At 42.8% G+C, this 20,651-nt stretch overlaps 1 protein-coding gene across 1 annotated transcript in view; it reads right to left on the reverse strand.

The window, feature by feature from the left end:
• Positions 1–20,651, reverse strand: part of dnajc24 (DnaJ (Hsp40) homolog, subfamily C, member 24) — a 29,508-nt gene that overhangs the window by 4,448 nt on the left and 4,409 nt on the right. The window contains exons 3-4 of the mRNA XM_084555628.1: positions 20,125–20,260; positions 1,584–1,652 (exon numbers count right to left, since the gene is read on the reverse strand). Of these exons, the coding sequence (XP_084411754.1) occupies positions 1,584–1,652; positions 20,125–20,260 (205 nt within the window). The remainder of the gene's footprint in view (positions 1–1,583; positions 1,653–20,124; positions 20,261–20,651) is intronic.

A 20,651-nucleotide genomic window follows, 5' to 3' on the forward strand; every position in this document is an offset into this window, starting at 1 on the left:
CATTCCTGCACTGAATCTACATTAAAACTTAACTTCATGAAGTTTATGGTATTCAGCATTTTGAAAGTGGAGAGCTGTTGTTCTAACCTTTCATTTTGGAGACCATACATACACTCACCGGCCACTTTATTAGGTACACCTGTCCAACTGCTCGTTAACTTACATTTCTAATCAGCCAATCACATGGCAGCAACTCAATGCATTTAGGCATGTAGACATGGTCAAGACGATCTGCTGCAGTTAAAACCGAGCACCAGAATGGGGAAGAAAGGTGATTTAAGTGACTTTGAACGTGGCATGGTTGTTGGTGCCAGACGGGCTGGTCTGAGTATTTCAGAAACTGCTGATCTACTGGGATTTTCACGCACAACCATCTCTAGGGTTTACAGAGAATGGTCCGAAAAAGAGAAAATATCCAGTGAGCGGCAGTTCTGTGGGCGCAAATTCCTTGTTGATGCCAGAGGTCAGAGGAGAATGGCCAGACTGGTTCGAGCTGATAGAAAGGCAACAGTAACTCAAATAACCACTCGTTACAACCGAGGTATGCAGAAGAGCATCTCTGAACGCACAACACATCGAACCTTGAGGCGGATGGGCTACAGCAGCAGAAGACCACACCGGGTGCCACTCCTGTCAGCTAAGAACAGGAAACTGAGGCTACAATTTGCACAGGCTCACCAAAATTGGACAATAGAAGATTGGAAAAACGTTGCCTGGTCTGATGAGTCTCGATTTCTGCTGCGACATTCGGATGGTAGGGTCAGAATTTGGCGTCAACAACATGACAGCATGGATCCATCCTGCCTCGTATCAACGGTTCAGGCTGGTGGTGGTGGTGTAATGGTGTGGGGGATATTTTCTTGGCACACTTTGGGCCCATTAGTACCAATTGAGCATCGTGTCAACGCCACAGCCTACCTGAGTATTGTTGCTGACCATGTCCATCCCTTTATGACCACAGTGTACCCATCTTCTGATGGCTACTTCCAGCAGGATAACGCGCCATGTCATAAAGCGCGAATCATCTCAGACTGGTTTCTTGAACATGACAATGAGTTCACTGTACTGAAATGGCCTCCACAGTCACCAGATCTCAATCCAATAGAGCACCTTTGGGATGTGGTGGAACGGGAGATTCGCATCATGGATGTGCAGCCGACAAATCTGCAGCAACTGCGTGATGCTATCATGTCAATATGGACCAAACTCTCTGAGGAATGTTTCCAGTACCTTGTTGAATCTATGCCACGAAGGATTAAAGCAGTTCTGAAGGCAAAAGAGGGTCCAACCCGGTACTAGCAAGGTGTACCTAATAAAGTGGCCGGTGAGTGTATATACATACATATAATTTAACAGCACCACCACAACCTAACAAACTGCATCCTCCAAAATTACTATACAGTTGAATGAACGCCGTTCTTCCATTGTTTCAAAACATATCATTATAACATGAAGGATTTTGTACATGACTGTTACATTAGAATGTATTCAATTTCAGTAGTGTGCCAAATGTTTTGGCAAGTGAGTGTATTTGCATCCCTGCTATTGTAATTTTGTGTTTAGTGTGCAAGGTGTATCATTACCCTTGTTCAAGGTCATGTCTTCCAGATAGACTGTAGAATCTTCAGGCCAGTCTTGTTTCAGTTCCTGTGCTGAAGAAGCATTAATGTATGATTATTGTATTGTACAGTAAAGGCAGCCAACATGTTGCAACAATTGTTATGAAGAGTATTTTGACTTTTGAGTCTGGACTGACACCTAGTTACCATTTACATTTCCAAAACATGTAAAGTCAAAGGTTTAGCCACACCTTCTCTTTCAGTTGTTTTCCTTTATTTTTTAGTTATCGTTGGAGATTAATACTGAAGTAGAATCAAAACTCTCAACTTTAGACTCGTCAGACCAAAGTATATCAGAAGATAAGTCACCAGTCAATAGAAAAGGTTCTATTGGACAGGTATGACATAAACCACTTAAGTGCCATACCAACATAGTGCTTCAGGTGTGACAGGAGGACTGTATGGTCCACCGTGTCAAAGACTGCTGTGAGATCCAACAGCACTAATGCAACAGGGCACTTGGCGTCAACAGACAATATCATTCATTCATCTTCTGCAACCGCTTGTCTTGTGAAGGGTCGTGGGGGGTGTTGGAGCCTATCCCAGCTGTCATCAGGGGAGAGACGGGGTACACCCTGGACAGGTCGCCAGTCTATTGCAGGGCTAACACAGAGAGACAGACAACCATTCACACTCACATGCACACCTACGGCCAATTTAGAATCACCAATGAACCTAACGAGCATGTCTTTGGACAGTGGGAGGAAGCCGGAGTGCCCAGAGAGAACCAACGCAGACACAGGGAGAACATGCAAACTCCACACAGAAAGGCCCAGTCCTGCTATGGTGAGGCCTAAACCCAGACTGAGATTTCACAACAACAGAGTTTATTTTCTAGAAAGGCCTGTAACTGTATAAAAACAACTTTTTCTAAAACTTTAGAGAGAAAGGGCAAATAGAAAATAACTCCTTGAGGAGTCAAGATTAGGCTTTTTAAAGAAGGGGCCTAACCATGGCATGTTTAAAAGCAGCTGGGACGGTTCCTAGACTAAGGCAGGTATTGCTATAAACCACAAGACCAGGCGCAGCAGAAGTAAGTGGGCTTACAAAAGAATTAATTGTACTGAATAGCACCCTGGGCTATGACTGCTGCTAGAAATTATATCAGAGAGATACTGAGATTTTGCCTCCCGTAGAGCCCTCATAGATAATCAACAAGATAGGCACGCTGCATTTCCAGAGGCACATGTAGTTTGTCCTTTTTCAGCCTGCCTGCAATGCTGCCTAATGGCACGGGTATTGTCGTTTAAGGGATCCATTCTTGGTTTGGCAGATATTTGCCGAAAAGGGGCAATAGAGTCCAGAATCCCGGAACAGGTGGAGTGGAAGGAGGAAAGAATATTGTCTGAACAGAGAGGAGAAACCAAGCCGTTCAATGCAAAAAACTGTGAGTCCCTGATTGCAGCAGTGAATTCATCTGCTGTGGAGTAAGTTATTATGTGACGCTGACAGGATGGAGCAAGACGGTTGCTGGCTGGTGTGTGTGTGTGTGTGGGGGGGGGGAGATCTGAGATGGCAGTCTCAGAGATGTCTTTAAGGGAAACTGAAAGCCCAAAAGAAGTGATGAGAATCAAGGTGGGCCCATGATGGTGTGAAGGTTTATCCACTGATTGAATTAAGTTAAAAGTTGCTAAAACCAGTGGCGGATTGGTCGGATGGACAACAAACATGAACATTACAATCCCCACAAATCAAGAGTTTATCATATTTTGGAAGAATGTCTGCCAAAAACTCAGAGAACTCATGAATGAAGTCCTTATACAGTCAAGTCCATAAATATTGGGGCATCAACACAATGCTAATCTTTTTGGCTCTATACACCACCACAATGGATTTGAAATGAAATGAACAAGATGTGCTTTAACTGCAGACTTTCAGCTTTATTTTGAGGGTATTTACATCCAAATCAGGTGAACGGTGTAGGAATTACAACAGTTTGTATATGTGCCTCCCACTTTTTAAGGGACCAAAAGTAATGGGACAATTGGCTGCTCAGCTGTTCCATGGTCGGGTGTGTGTTATTCCCTCATTATCCCATTTACAAGGAGCAGATAAAAGGTCTAGAGTTCATTTCAAGTGTGCTATTTGCATTTGGAATCTGTTGCTGTCAACTCTCAATATGAGATCCAAAGAGGTGTCACTATCAGTGAAGCAAGCCATCATTAGGCTGAAAAATCAAAACAAACCCATCAGAGAGACAGCAAAAACATTAGGTGTGGCCAATCAACTGTTTGGAACATTCTTAAAAAGAAAGAATGCACTGGTGAGCTCAGAAACACCAAAAGACCCGGAAGACCACGGAAAACAACTGTGGTGGATGACCGAAGAATTCTTTCCCTGGTGAAGAAAACACCCTTCACAACAGTTGGCCAGATCAAGAACACTCTCCGGGAGATAGGTGTATGTGTGTCAAAGTCAACAATCAAGAGAACCCACTGTATTCACCAGAGTGAATACAAATACAGTGGGTTCACCACAAGATGTAAACCATTGGTGAGCCTCAAAAACAGGAAGGCCATATTAGAGTTTGCCAAACAGCATCTAAAAAAGCCTTCACAGTTCTGGAACAACATCCTATGGACAGATGAGACAAAGATCAACTTGTAACAGAGTGATGGGAAGAGAAGAGTATGGAGAAGGAAAGGAACTGCTCATGATCCAAAGCATACCACCTCATCAGTGAAGCATGGTAGTGGTAGTGTCATGGCGTGGGCATGTATTTGCTCATATTCAGCCAAACGCTTGAGAACTCATTGGACGGCACTTCACATTGCAGATGGACATTGACCCAAAGCATGTGTCTATGCGTTCCAGACTTCAGGTTGTCCCATTACTTTTGGTCCCTTAAAAAGTGGGGGGCACATATACAAACTGTTGTAATTCCTACACCTTTCATCTGATTTGCATGTAAATACTAGGGATGGGCGATATGGACTAAAGATTTTATCCCGATAATTTCCGGTATTTATCACAGAAACGATAAAAATGACGATAAATAAACACCAATTCAGCCTAATCTTTTTGACTACAATGCATCGGCAAGTTTTATCTGAGTTGCTTTTTTTACCGGACTCTTTGGATGAAGTCGACGCTGCTTCTGCATCCTTGCGCATTTTCTGGCTTTCTTCATATTCTGGTTTGTGCTTGTGTTTGAGGTGGTAGAACAAATTAGTGGTGTTACTGTCCTTTTTATGCACTATTTGTTAGCAAACCTTGCATGTTGTAATTTGCTGCTCCGCATCAGACTTTTTAACCCCTTCATTCCTAGTGTCGCGAATTCGCGACGCACTGTTTCCGTTCAGACTGCAGTCGAAATAACGCCCCAGTGTCGGTTTGTGCATTCAAAAAATTCCTAGGAACCTTTTGCAAGCACTAGTAGTTTCTTGTAGGACCGGCCGGAATGATAAGAAAAAAAAATTAATATTTAATTTCTTTATATAATTGAAAAATCAATTCAGGCGTTAAGGGGTTAAAACCAAACCAGATAATGGAGGTGGAGCCTCGTTTAGGAACGAGCTCCTCGCTGCCCGGCGTATCTGCTCCGCCTTCCGCCATTGTCAATTTGTCAATATTCCATACGTGTTGGGCTGCGAGTGTGTCGCACACATATATACGTCATCTATGGGAATTTATTGTTTTTATCGTGGGATGACATATTCTTAACGTAGGGAATGTTTTTGACGATATATCGTAAACGATGAAATATCGCACATCCCTAGTAAATACCCTCAAATTAAAGCTGAAAGTCTGCAGTTAAAGCACATCTTGTTTGTTTCATTTCAAATCCATTGTGGTGGTGTATAGAGCCAAAAAGATTAGAATTGTGTCAATGTCCCAATATTTATGGACCTGACTGTACTTGGGAGGACAATAGACAACAGCATGTAACACATGACTTGAAAACTCCATCACATACAATTGCAGCCCAAAGCAGGAGTATTTGTGGGAAGAACCCAGCATTTATAACTGTTATAATTGTGAACTTATTTTGGGGGACTCATCAATATTGCTTTCATTAGTTTCATTAATTGATTTAGGATCCATTTAGATGGTTCAAATCATTGTGTCTCCTCTGGCACCCAATATAAGCGCAGGTTTAAAATCATTTACTTTTCACTTTATTTTGAGTTTAAGGCATTGTTACTTTACTGCCATCTTTGCACAGCCTACACCTGTAGGCCTGTCTGGTGTGGAAGACCCCAGCCTCTACTGATTGGCTCTGACAACGTGTCCACCACCACGTTGTCAAAGCCCTTAATGTACGGAATGTCTAACCAGTATGATTGTAACAACAAAGACCACCGGATTAATCTCTGATTCAGACACTTCAGAGAATTGAGAGAGGTCAAAGGATTGTGGTCGGTATAGACCAGGGGTGCCCACACTTTTTTGGCTTGCGAGCTACTTAAGTGCACCTTTAGAAAATTAGCGCTGTCTCTTTAAGAAAGGCGGTAGTCTTGAGTTGTTGTTGAAGTTGTGCGTGGCTGTGAATGTGTGCCGCTGAACTGAGGGCATGTTGCAAATATAAAGTAAAAGTAAATAAAGATGAACGTTTGTCTTGCTGTTTGTTTTGGAGGTGCAACAGATAAATGTTTTAGACTAACATATAAAAAAAAATTTTTTTTTCCAATGGCACACAATCTACCCGCACTACCTTTGCGATCTATCGGTCGATCGCGATCAATGTAATGGGCACCCTTGGTATAGACCATCACAGGCACAACACTGGATCCCACATACACGTCAAAGTGTGTTAAAGCTCAAAGCAAGGTTAGCGCTTCTTTCTCGATTGTTGAGTAATTTAGCTGGTAAGAGTTAAACTTCCTGGAAAAGAAGCTTACGGGAAGCGCGACACTAAAGTTATCCTCCTGCAGGAGGACAGCCCACGCACCCACACGACTTGCGATACAAGCACACCTGGGGTATTGGAGATGGTGAAGGCTAAGGTGGCGCCAATGGCTCCAAAGTAGTCTCAAGGCAGCCCTAAGGTGTTCGCAATGGCTGCCCAGTAGGGGTGTAACGGTACACACAAGTCAAGGTTCGGTACGTACCTCGGTATGGGGGTCGCGTTTCAGTACAAAAAAGCAACTAAAACTCACACATGTATAAAGCTAGCTTTTTAGGGGTCCATGCAAACGAGGGCGCAGGATCCCTATTGATTTTGTTGCGATTTTTATTCTTCTTCTTATGATTTATCTTATTCTGCGTAGTGTCTGCCCAGGACAAACTGCAAGGGCGAAAGGCACCAAACCTTATAACTTGGTAGAAGTCCTAGCATGTCACTTTGCCAAGGTGTCAATACACATGTCTGCAGCTAGGTGGCACTATAATAAGCCAATTTTCGTTTTGCCTCATATCTTGAGAACCGTGAGCCCTAGAAACAAAATACTTTCTCCCTCTGATTCCATAGATAGCACTGTTTTTAATGGACTAGGCCACGCCCATTTCCGTCTGCCATTTCTTTCCGCCATTTTGAAAAAATTGCACCTCAAAGCAAAATCAACTCCTGCTAGCCTGTTCATCCACCAAACTTGGCATGTATCATGTATGGACAAAGATCATGAGTTCTCCAAAGAACTTTAGCAGGGTAATTCATTACAAAGTTAATTAATTTTTACAGCGTGGCGCAGTATAACTCCAAAGCTAATATTTTGTGAAGTATATACACAAACTTAATCAAACTTTATATCATGGATAATAACATGATAACATGATAACATAATCTGTACAAGCATCCCAACTTTTGTGATCCTTGGTGCTACAGGGGGTGCTACAAATATCTCAAAAACTGCAATAGCTAACTTCTGAAACTGAAGTTAGGTGAAATTTGGCATACACAATCTGTAACATAATGTGCAGACGCCCATCAATTTGCGTAACATTACGTCTAGAGGAGGCGCTACACGTGACATGGAAACATTTCATGGTAAATGGCCTTGCTTTTCTACCTATTGGTACTCAAAGCGCTTTCACACGCCACGCACTGGGGGTTCAGTGTCTTGCTCAAGGACACTTCGACATTTGGCACATTCCGGGGATCAAACCGCTAACCCTTGGGTTCGTGGACAACCCGCTCTACCTAGTGAGCCACAGCCGCCATATGACTTTAAGGCCTATAACCTTTGAAGTATTCACCCAATCCTTATGAAACTTAGCAGCCATCATTATAACATGCTTGCGTACAACCATGCCATGTTTCATGAAATTCGGCCTGTAGGGGGCGCTACAATGACTACATGTTTATATCTCACAAACCACCACAGTAAACTGCTTGAAATTTGACAATAATAGTCTGTGTCCTTACAAGCTTTCTGTTTTTTTTTTGTTTTTTTTGTTTTTTTTTTTAAATTGGAAGTGGAATTTTTTGCGGTCGACAGAAGCTTTTCACCAACGCAGAGTGTGCATTTTACCGTTATGTTGTTCTTGTCTTTTTCGCTGGCGAATTGAGAATAATGTGCGTACTTCCACGATTCAAAAGCTGTCCTCTCTGCCATCTTGCCGGCGGTTCGAAAACACTCACTCACTCACTCACTCACTCACACTCTCTCACTCTCTCACTCTCTCTCTCTCACACACACACACACACACACACACGTAACATAGGTCAGCAGGGCACAGACGCATCATCACAGCGCTGCGCCTCTGCTGACACATACGCAGGTGGCAAAGTACTGTCTGACAAAAAGCAGGCTGCAGTCGGAATTTTTCTTTCCTTATCCGGAGAAATTCTTAAAGCAACAGATTACCTTTTTTAAAAAATAACAAAGTTACTGATTGCTTCTTGCTAATTACTGTCAATGCTCTTGGTGCTGCATTTTGAATCAACTGGAGGTTTTTTAAAGAGCTATTTGGACAGCTAGACAGTAACGAATGACAGTAATCCAGCCTGGATATACATATATATATATATATATATGTGTGTTGTGCCAGCTGCCCAAACTCAGACAGTCGATCTATTAAATTTTTGACCTGGAACGTTAAAGGTATTAACAACCCCATTAAGCAATCGAAGTTACTCTCCCACTTAAACGCTTTAATGCTGATGTAGTATTTTTACAAGAAACGCACTTCCGTGATAGGGCCCAAGTAAGACTTAAAGCTCCGTGGGGCAAACTCGAAAGCTAGGGGCGTGGCTATGTTGGTTAACAAAGCGTTAATTTCACCACCTCCAAGATTATAGCTGATCAGAATGGCAGATGTTTGATTATTGCAGGCCAGTTATGTCAAAGTCCTGCATTACAGGTAAACATTTATGCTACAAATTTTGACAATCCGGACTTCATGAACAGACTATTCGCCATGATGGTTCCCTGGATTCAAAAGTAACCTCTTCTGAATATCATTCAATTGTTATTTCTGATCATGCTTCCCTTAATCGTAATATATGTTTTCCTACTATGTTGACCTTCTCCTATTTTTATTAGACCTGCTGACTAGTATTCCATCAATTCCATCAATCGATACTGAAGAGATTTGGCTTTCTCAGGCTATAAAGTTAATCTCCTTAAAAGTGAATGTTTCCCTATAAATTCTTTAGCCTTAACACTGTCTGATATTCCTTTCAGGCTCAGCCCCTCAGGATTTAGATATTTGGGGATTAATATGTCCATCTCTTTACTCAGCCAATTTGTCCCCTCTGGTTGACCGAGTTATGGATTTTCTGCTGTACTATTGGTCAGCACAGATGCATGAATTTAATTACTGGCTTCAATCTCTACAATCGTCATGGAGTAGGCCTGCGTAGCGCTGTAGTGTTCCCTCGGGACAGACATGAGATCCCCCCGGAGATACTTCGTAAGACCCGCCGTGGATGCGGAGCAGGAAAACATCATTGAGAAAAGAAGAGATGCTTCAGACCTGTTCTCCCCTCCGTTACCATGGGCAACATGAGATCACTGCCAAATAAGACGTTCGAACTGGCCGCGCTAACACCATACCAACGGGAGTACAGAGAGAGCAGCATCCTTCTTTTCACGGAGACCTGGCTTACACCGAGCATCCCGGACACCACTGTTATGCTGGACAATTTTCATCTTCTGCGGGCGGACAGAACAGCTGACAGCGGTAAGGGGAAAGGAGGAGGCCTGGCTGTGTTCGTGAATGAGAGGTGGTGTAAACCTAATAAGCCACCCTCCTCACTCAGCCCCTCACACCTTTGGCTCACCAGACCATGTACTCACATCTTCACACCAAGATGGAGCCACTCATCCCCCACCCCTGTCCTTCACAGCAGACCAGGTGAGAAAACTGGATGGTATCAGCTCCAGGCTCCTTAAGTCCTGTGCAGATGAACTGTCTGGAGTTATGGAGCATGTCTTCAACCTGAGCCTTGAGCTGAGAGTGGTACCACAGATTTGGAAGACCTCGTACGTGGTTCCCGTGCCCAAAACATCGCACCCTAAAGACCTCAGCAGCTACAGACCAGTGGCTCTAACATCCCACCTGATGAAGACACTGGAGAGACTGATACTGGGACATCTCCGCTCTGAGGTGGGCCCCTCCATGGACCCACTACAGTTTGCCTACCCTCCTAATGTTGGAGTGGAGGACGCCGTTATCTTCCTGCTACACCGAGCTCTCTCTCACCTGGAAGAGCCCGGCAGCACTGTAAGAATCACCTTTTTTTTATTTTTTAAGTGCGTTCAACACCATCCAGCCGGTGATTCTGAGGGACAAACTGGAGAGAATGGGTGTGGACCACCAGCTGTCTACATGGATCCTGGACTACCTCACAGACTGACCACAGTTTGTGAGAAACAGGACCTGTGTGTCTGACCTGCTCACCAGCAGCACGGGTGCCCCCCAGGGGACTGTCCTGGCCCCCTTTCTTTTCACCCTCTGCACAGCAGACTTCAGACACAACACCGACAGCTGTGTACTGCTGAAGTTCTCTGACGACTCGGCGTCAGCCTCATCAGAGATGATGACGATGCAGAGTACAGAGGACTGACGGGGAACTTTGTGGACTGGTGCCAGCGTAACCACCTTCTTATCAACGCAGGGAAAACCAAGGAGATGGTGGTGGATTTTCGCAGACGCCGTTCTGCCCTCCCCTCACCAGTAAACATCCAGGGAATGGACATTGAGCAAGTGGACTCTTATAAGTACCTGGGTGTTCACCTCAACACCAAACTGGACTGGACTCACCACACGGACGCACTCTACGGGAAGGGACAGAGCAGGCTCTACCTTCTGAGGAGACTGACTCTGTAGTGGCATTAGCCATTATGTACGGCCAATCAGAACGACTTTAGATAGTGAAGCTGGACGACTTGGAAAGACAACCAATCAGAACAAACTCTGGAGAGCGGTAAGACGCTCATTGATGGTCGGTAGACTGCTACAAGGGTCATCATATGCATGCATTCAAAGTTTTTTATTAACACCGCGATATGTCACAGCCAGGGAGAAAACGGAGGCAAGATACACTACTGATCAAAATTTTAAGACCAGTTGGAAAATTGCAAGAATTGCACGAATCTTAAGAAGGTTCTAAGTAGTGCTTCAAAATGCAAAAAAAATAAAAAATTTGAGTAAGCAATTTATTGCAAACAACCATTAAACTGAAATAGGCTGTTCATCAGCTGATCAAAAGTTTAAGACCACATCTCAAAAACCCCAAAAACAATTTTTCAAAAAAGGACTCAGTAATGAGTAGCTGCGCCATTCGTTGTTATGTCAGTCGTTGTTATGCAAACACACACACACACACTGACATTCAGCCAGCAGAGAGAAATACTTTGGCTCCATCTGCCGGACAAAGTGGCACACTACGTGCAATCATTATGGAATAAGGGAGATGGTGAAAATTTTCACTTTCACTACCATAAAAGGCCCTAAAGTTTAACGAAAACTCACAATTTTCGCAGTGAGTGATCATGAAGGTCATAAGTATGTCCTGACACAATTCGAAGAGAATCTAAACATCCTGACAGGAACAGTAGCTCATACAACAGACACCAGATAAATCAGACATTTCCTGTTCATAATAGGTGGCGCTACAATAATTGTATGAATACAGTTGTCCCTCGCTATAACGTGGTTCACCTTTCGCGGCCTCGCAGTTTCGCGGATTTTTTTTTAGTGCAATTTTTCATGCTTTTTTTTTTTTTTTTTTTTTTTAACAGCGCATTGTTTTCTGCGTCCTGATTGGCTAAGGAAGAGCCCACATGTCGTTTTCTGCGTCCTGATTGGCTAAGGGACTGTAGACCATTGTCAGTCAATCTCCTCCGTACAATGTCTCTTGTACAGCAGTGGCCCCCAACCTTTTTTGCGCCATGGACCGGTTTAATGTCGGACAGTATTTTCACGGACCAGAAGGTGTAGCAGATAAAAAAATAAAATGATAAGACAGGCATAAAAACTGCAGTATTTTCTCTATAAAATAATAATAATAATAATAATAATACAGTAGTCCCTCGCTATAACGCGGTTCACCTTTCGCGCCTCGCAGTTTCGCGGATTTTTTTAGTGCATTTTTGCATGCTTTTTTTTTTTTTTTTTTACACAGCGCATTGTTTTCTGCGTCCTGATTGGCTAAGGGACTGTAGACCATTGTCAATCAATCTCCTCCGTACGGTGTCTCTTGTACAGTACAGAATGCGTTCAGCTTGCCACATTTACATATACAGTATCTTTGATCGCTGGCAGTGTGACTGAAGTGCGGTATGTTTGCAAGTTATTGAGAAAAGTGTATAAAGTGTGTAGTGAGGGGTTTTGCAACCTTAAAACATTTATAATCATTGTAAAAACTAAAGCTGACTACTTCGCAGATTTCGCCTATCGCGGGTTATTTTTCGAACGTAACTCCCACGATAAACGACGGACTACTGTATACGTAAATCCACTGTGTATTCATGTGCAACTTTATTAGCAGCGTCCTAATAACGTCACACCAACAACAGAACATGACACGAGTAACATCCTCTCTACCCCAACGCTCTCTGGTCGCTATGGTAATGTTAAAACATGCCTTCAAAATAAGACACACCACAAAAACAAAAAGTGCATGAAAATACTAGCTACTCACAATAGCACTGAATCAGTGGGAGCCCTGTGCTTGTTTTGCTGCAACAAGACGGTCCCATCTTTTGGGTAATGGGAGACAATGAAACCCGAAGTGTGTTGTTTATGACCAGTCTGCTTCGTAATTTTGTTTTGGTTGCTGTCACTGCAGAAAATCCTGCTTCACACAGATAAGATGTAGGAAATGGCAACAATGTTTTCAATGCCGTTGTGGCGATCTCGGGGTATTCTGCCATGACTTTAATCCAGAACACCGGCAGAGTTGTTGTCTCGAACAGACGTTTAAAGGTGCAGTAGGCAACTTTTATAAAACTAACTTTCTGTCATATTTGCTGAAACTGACCCTATGTTCAAGTATAATTGCATAAAGCAGGTCATTTAAAAACAAAATCGGCTCCTCTGGCCCTTCCTAGAGCCTGTAGCGCGATTTGCAAGACATCCACCGCTCCACATTCAGATGCACCAATCAAGACCAGGGGTGTATCTAACAGAGTGTCAATCACTGCTCATGGACACGCATTTCATAGCGCCCTCCCCTCCCTCCACCACCTCGCACCACTTGGCCGCGGTAGTGTAGAAGGAGCCGGGACGTAATCCTCCTCCGAGGCCTGTGCCTCAGCTTCACTCTCAAACGTCTAACCACATCAACAGGTAGCGGTCATATATCTACCACATAGCAAATTGATAAGTCTAAACTGTGGAATAAAACGCCACAATGAATGTTTCTAACTGTTATTGATAGCAAACATCACCGATGTAGGCTACTTTCAGAAACATCCTAACCTTGGTTTTGTCCTAAAGTTGACTATTGCTAAATATTTTGACCTAAAATTATTTAGCAATAACGAAGGGTATTATAAAAACTATTTTGTTGTTGTTACGTCGGTGTGTTCCATGCTAGTTTGTTTACTCGCTCTCTCTCGGTTCTCTGCTCGTGCACAGTATTCCAGGGCCAATATGCACGCGCTCTATCGTGCACAGCTCTCCCTTGTGGGGGGAGGGGCTTGCGAGACCTTTTTGGGCTTTAGCGGAAAGTGGGGAGGGACTGAGAACTGAAGTTGTCGATGTTCAAATTTTTTGGCTAAGTCCTGGATCTTCGCAATCCTGCCTACTGCACCTTTAAGGCCCCGTCATTTGCGATCTCGGAACGTATCACGTGATCTATGGTCTCGAGTTCTTGACATGCGTCAAGAGTGAGTCATAGACAACTTCCTGTTTCATGGCGCGTTATGAAACTTTGAGGGGCCGCTTTGACGAAAAGTCAATAAAAAAGGTTTTTATCGTTTGTCTGTCTTTCGACTATCCAATTCCAAATTTTGAAGTCAATCTGATAAGGTTTAATGCCTGATTTACTCACCCTATGAAAAACAACTTTTGTCCAATTTTCACAGTTTTATCAAAATAACAGACTTCCTGTTGGGTTTAGAATATGGCTCCAATTGACTTTTTTGTGCGTCCTGGGATGTTACATATATGTGACATATTTCCAGATTTTTAGACGCAACGGCCTTCAGGGGCTGGTCCGTCGATGCCGCTACAGAGCCATTTTGCCCCGCCCGTGCTCGAGGCCCTGATACATTAAAGTCATTTTCATTCTAGCGTCACGTGAGTAAGCGTATTGCGTCATTTCCTGCTTCTGCACTGTGTGGTATTGCTGTTTACAGAGTGTTAGCGTCGCTCAACTTCCAAAAAACGTTCTGTTTATTGCGGGGAATTCTTACGTATCTTCAACCACCTGTCCTCTATAGCTACTTTTTGAACCACACACTCTCTCTCTCTCTTCTAATCAACTTTGTCTGCTAACGTTAGCGAATTAACCATGGCCTCTCCCTCTGCTTCCTCTTCTCTCTCCTGCATCTCGTGCCACATGTTTAGTTACTCCTCTGCCTCCTTTAGTGGTAATGGTATGTGTAACAAATGTAGTTTATTCGTAGCACTGGAGGCGAGGCTTTCCGAATTGGAAGCACGGTTCCGCACCATTGAAAAACAACCAGCAGCTAGCCAGGGCCCTGTAGCCGGTGCGGACCGACCAAGAGTAGCTCCTGTTAGCATAGCTCCAGTTAGCTGTCCCCCGACAGCTCCCGAGCAGCCGGGAAACCAGGGCGGCTGGGTGACGGTTCGAAGGAAGCATAGTCCCACAAGGCCCGTGGAGCACCACCAACCCCTTCACGTCTCCAACCGATTTTCCCCACTCAGCGACACACCCGCTGAGAAACCAACTCTGGTGATTGGCGACTCTATTTTGCGGAACGTGAAGATAGAGAAACCAGCGACCATAGTTAGATGCATTCCAGGGGCCAGAGCGGGCGACACTAAATCTTACCTCAAACTGCTGGCTAAGGCTAAGGTTAAATACAGTAAAATTGTTATTCACGTCGGCAGTAATGACACCCGGTTACGTCAATCGGAGGTCACAAAACTTAATGTGGAATCGGTGTGTAAGTTTGCTAAAACTATGTCGGACTCCGTAGTTTTCTCTGGTCCCCTGCCCAACCTGACCAATGATGACATGTTTAGTCGCACGTCGTCATTCCATCGCTGGTTATCTAGGTGGTGTCCAGAAAACAACGTGGCCTTTATTGACAATTGGCACACTTTCTGGGGAAAGCCTGGTCTGATTAGGCGAGATGGCATCCACCCAACTTTAGCGGGTGCTGCTCTCATCTCTAGGAATATGGCCGATTTTATTAACCCCCCGAAACCATGACAACCCAGAGTTCAGACCAGGAGGCGGAGTCGTAGTCTTACACACTTCTCTGCCGCTTCTCAAGGACTGTCTCACACCCTAAACTCTATAAACTCTATAGATGTTCTGTCTGCTCCCAGATTATTTAAACCAATAAATAACAAAAGAGGAGTTTCTCATAGGAACCTTATTCAAATCAGTACAAGTTCATTGGTAGAACAGAAGAATAGGAAAATTAAATGTGGTCTTTTAAATGTCAGATCTCTCTCATCTAAATCTCTTTTAGTGAATGATCTGATAACTGATCATCAGATTGATCTTTTTAGTTTGACTGAAACATGGCTACAGGATGATGAATATGTTAGTTTAAATGAGTCTACTCCACCCAGTCATAGTAATTATCATATTCCTAGAAGCACAGGTAGAGGAGGAGGAGTGGCAGCAATCTTCCACTCTGATTTATCTATTAATCCTAGACCTAAGGAGAGCTTTAATTCATTTGAAAGTCTTACTCTTAGTCTTCCCCATCCAAGCCAGAAAATACAAAAACCAATTCTTTTTGTTGTGGTGTATCGCCCACCTGCTCCTTATTCTGAGTTTTTAGCTGAATTCTCTGAGTTTTTATGTGATTTAGTTCTTAGAACAGATAAAGTCATTATAGTAGGTGACTTTAACATCCATGTTGATGTTGTCAGTGACAGCCTTAGCTCCTCATTTACATCATTATTAGATTCAATTGGCTTTTCTCAGAATGTAAACGGATCAACTCACAGTTTTAATCACACCTTAGATCTTGTCCTAACATATGGCATAGAAACTGAAGGTTTAACAGTATTTACTCATAACCCTCTTTTGTCTGATCATTTCCTCATAACCTTTGAATTTACAATAATGGATTACACAGGAACTGAAAAGACATTTCATTACAGTAGATGTTTGTCTGACAATGCTGTAACTAGATATAAAGAATTAATTCCTTCTTTATTTACCTCAGTGCCATGTACCAATGTTGTGGACGACAGCAACCACAATTTAACCCCTGCACTAATAGATTATTTTGTCGATGGCACTGCAGCATCGCTTAGTTCAACTTTAAACTTAGTTGCTCCTCTGAAAAAGAAGGTCATAAATAGGAGGAGGCTAGCTCCATGGTATAATTCACAGTTGCGCTGTTTAAAACAGGCAGTCCGAAAGCTAGAAAGAATTTGGCATTCCACTAATTCTGAAGAAGCTCGCATAGCCTGGAAAGATAGTTTAACAACTTATAAAAAAGCTCTCAGTAGTATTAGAACAGCATATTATTCATCATTAATAGAAGAAAACAAGAACAACCCCAGATTTCTTTTCAGCACTGTAGCCAGGCTGACAAAGAGCCACAGCTCTGTTGAGCCATCTATTCCTTTAGCCCTCAGTAGTAATGACTTCATGAGCTTCTTTACTAATAAAATTGTCGGCATTAGAGAAAATATTCAAGGCATCCTTCCAACAGCTGTTAAAGATGCAAGTACAGCGACATTAGAAACTTTTGTACGACCTTATCAATATCTGGAATCCTTCTCCCCAGTAGATCTTCTTGAGCTCTCTTCAACAATTACAGCATCTAAACCATCAACCTGTCTTCTAGATCCAATCCCAACTAAATTGCTCAAAGAAGTTTTTCCATTAATTAACACCTCCATATTGAACCAGATAAATTTATCTTTATTAACAGGATATGTGCCTCAGTCTTTTAAGATTGCTGTAATTAAGCCCTTACTTAAGAAAGCCACTTTAGATCCAGATGTTTTAGCCAACTATAGACCAATCTCCAACCTTCCCTTTATTTCCAAAATTCTAGAAAAAGTTGTTGCCAATCAGTTGTGTGACCACTTAAACAAGAATGGTCTGTTTGAAGAGTTTCAGTCAGGTTTTAGAGTTCATCATAGTACAGAAACAGCTCTGGTTAAAGTTACCAATGATCTCCTCATGGCTTCAGACAGTGGACTTGTCTCTATACTTGTTCTGCTAGATCTTAGTGCTGCATTTGACACTATTGATCATAATATTTTACTACAGAGACTTGAAAGTGAGGTCAAGATTAAAGGAACTGCATTAGACTGGTTTGAATCCTATCTATCTGACAGATTCCAGTTTGTTCATGTCAATAATGATTCCTCTACTTATACAAAAGTAAGTTATGGAGTTCCTCAGGGTTCTGTGCTAGGACCAATACTCTTCACGTTATACATGTTGCCATTAGGCAAGATTATTAGAAAACATGGCATAAACTTTCATTGCTATGCAGACGACACCCAGCTATATTTATCTATGAAACCAGATGAAACTAATCAGTTGGTTAAACTCCAAGCATGCCTTAAAGACATAAAGGCTTGGATGACCTGTAATTTCCTACTCTTAAACTCAGACAAAACAGAAGTTATTGTATTCGGTCCTAAGCATCTCAGAGATTCATTATCTAATCACATGGTGTCTTTGGATGGCATTACCTTGGCCTCCAGTACTACTGTAAAAAACCTTGGTGTTATATTTGATGAGGATATGTCCTTTAAATGTCACATAAAGCAAGTGACCAGGACTGCCTTCTTTCACCTGCGTAATATCGTCAAAATTAGGAACATCCTGTCTCAGAGTGATGCTGAAAAACTAGTTCATGCATTTGTGTCGTCCAGACTGGATTATTGTAATTCATTACTGTCTGGCTGTCCAAATAGCTCTTTAAAAAGCCTCCAGTTGATTCAAAATGCCGCAGCAAGAGCATTGACAGGAATTAGCAAGAGAGATCATATTACTCCAGTTTTAGCTTCTCTTCACTGGCTCCCTTTAAAGTCTAGAATAGAATTTAAAATCCTCCTCCTTACATACAAGGCCCTTAAAGGCCTAGCTCCATCGTATCTTAAAGACCTTATTGTACCATATCATCCCAGCAGATCACTTCGGTCTGAAAGTGCAGGCCTACTTGTGGTTCCTAGAATTTCAAAAAGTAGAATGGGAGGTAGAGCTTTCAGCTATCAGGCTCCTCTCCTATGGAACCAGCTCCCAGTTTGGGTTCGGGAGGCAGACACTCTCTCTATTTTTAAGGTCAGGCTTAAGACTTTCCTTTTTGATCAGGCTTATAGTTAGGGCTGGACTAAACCATCCCTTAGTTATGCTGCTATAGGCCTAGGCTGCTGGGGGACGATGCACCAAACACATGTCCTCCTTCTTTCTTCTGTCTCCTCTCTCGCATCCTCCACTTTCTTTTCTCTGGCACAGAGCTCTTGCCCTCTAATTTCCTATATACTACTAGTCATACAATTCTGAGCTATTACTATGTAGAATGTTTACTGCTGTGTGTGTCCCACCCCCCTTCCCCCCCCCTTCCCCCCCTTCCCCCCTCTTCTTGTGAGTATCTCTGGCCTGGAGTGGTGTGTTTCCTGTGGAGCTCTATACTACATCTGTTGTCGTGGTCTCATCAGCCTGCCCAGTCTTCATGGAATCCTGCAGTTATCCACTCCTACCTGAATGAACAATTCTCCAACCTGCCTATGATTCCTCTTACATTTTCAAACTGTCATGTAACATCATCAGTTTGTATCATAAGATTCCACATGTACACTTTAGTCAGATATGTGTATCTATGACAGATGTATGTTTATCTTGCTGTTCTCTTCTCTTCTCTCTTTGCTGTTCTCTTCTCTCTTTCTTCTGTCTGTACCCGGCTGGCCTTAGGCAGATGGGTCCCTCCATATGAGCTGGGTTCTGCTCGAGGTTTCTTCCTGTTAAAAGGGAGTTTTTCCTTGCCACCGTTGCCTTCAGGCTTGCTCTGGGGGTTTCAGGCCGGGTTTTTGTAAAGCGTCTTGAGACGATTTGTATTGTTATTGACGCTATATAAATAAAATTGAATTGAATTGAATTGAATTGAATTTTAAAAAGACACCAAATAATAATAATAATAAACAGTACGAAAACAATAGGGTCCTTGGAACTCCGTTGCATGGCCCTGTTGGGCCCCTGCACTTCGTTGCTCGGGCCCTAATAATAATAATAAACAGTACGAAAACAATAGGGTCCTTGCAACTCCGTTGCATGGCCCCGTTGGGCCCCTGCACTTCGTTGCTCGGGCCCTAAAGAAACAGTACAAAAACAATAGGGTCCTTGCAACTCCGTTGCATGGCCCCATTGGGCCCCTGCACTTCGTTGCTCGGGCCCTAATAAAAAATTATCCCAGGATGTTTTGGAACCTTGGCTTGGCATGCTAACAATATTTGGCCCTTGAGTAAAATTAACTGGTGGACCCTGCCATAGCCTGATGTGCACCTACAGGTCACAATGACTCAAACAGCTCGGCAATGCATTTCCGTGTTCACTTGTCTGAGTGGCTTAACATACACAGAAAAATCTCCCTTCTTCCGCCTCTTACACACCATCTACCAAGACACCTACTTTTTTTTTCTGTGTTGCACTGATTTCTGTAAAAGTAACCAATATTTATGAGCTCCAAATCAAAAATAAGCCGCTCAGTTCCAGTTGCCATTGTGTGAAGTACACAGAGGAAGTCAACACAGCTGACCAGCCGCTGACTAGCATTTTGGCAGCGTAATTACAGAACTATGTTGACACACCAGCGCATCATTAATGCATACACCAGCGTAGCCCACTATGACATAGGCTCTGTGTAGATCCCAGCAGTATAAACGAAGCTTGAGTTTAAAATATTACTCAAAACCTTCTGAATTGTTCTATGCAAAGCTTGATTATGAAATTAAGATACAACAGCAACACATAAAAATAACAAGTGATGTTGTGAAGTCCCACCTCTCCTCTCTAAGTCATATTCTCTTCGTGTCTTCTGGTCCTTAAGGATCTTCCAGGCCGCATCAACCTCTAAAAACGTCTTCAGACTAGATGCCAAATCTGAGGAACACTCACCTCCAAGGCGGTCTGGATGGAACTGTAAATATGCAAGCACACACAGAGAAGTGCATACTAAAAGGACAGTAAACTTTGGAAAATAGCAGCTTGGGGGAGGACGTTCCTAATTTTGACAACATTCCAAAGGTGAAAGAGGGCAGTCTTGGTCACTTATTTTATGTTCAAATATACATATACATATACTACCGGTCAAAAGTTTTAGAACACCACACTTTTTCCAGTTTTTTACTGAAAATTATTCAGTTTAGTGTCTCATTGCACTCTGAAATGAAAGCATAGAACAAATAAGCAATTTGAGTTGAAAAAGAAATCATGGAATCAATTTATAGACCGAAATGTATTCTAAACTACTGACTCATCAAAGTAGCCACCTTTGGCAGATATGACAGCTGAACACACTTTTGGCATTC

Source organism: Chelon labrosus (assembly GCF_963514085.1).
Source record: "Chelon labrosus genome assembly, chromosome: 11".
NCBI classification, from domain to species: domain Eukaryota; kingdom Metazoa; phylum Chordata; class Actinopteri; order Mugiliformes; family Mugilidae; genus Chelon; species Chelon labrosus.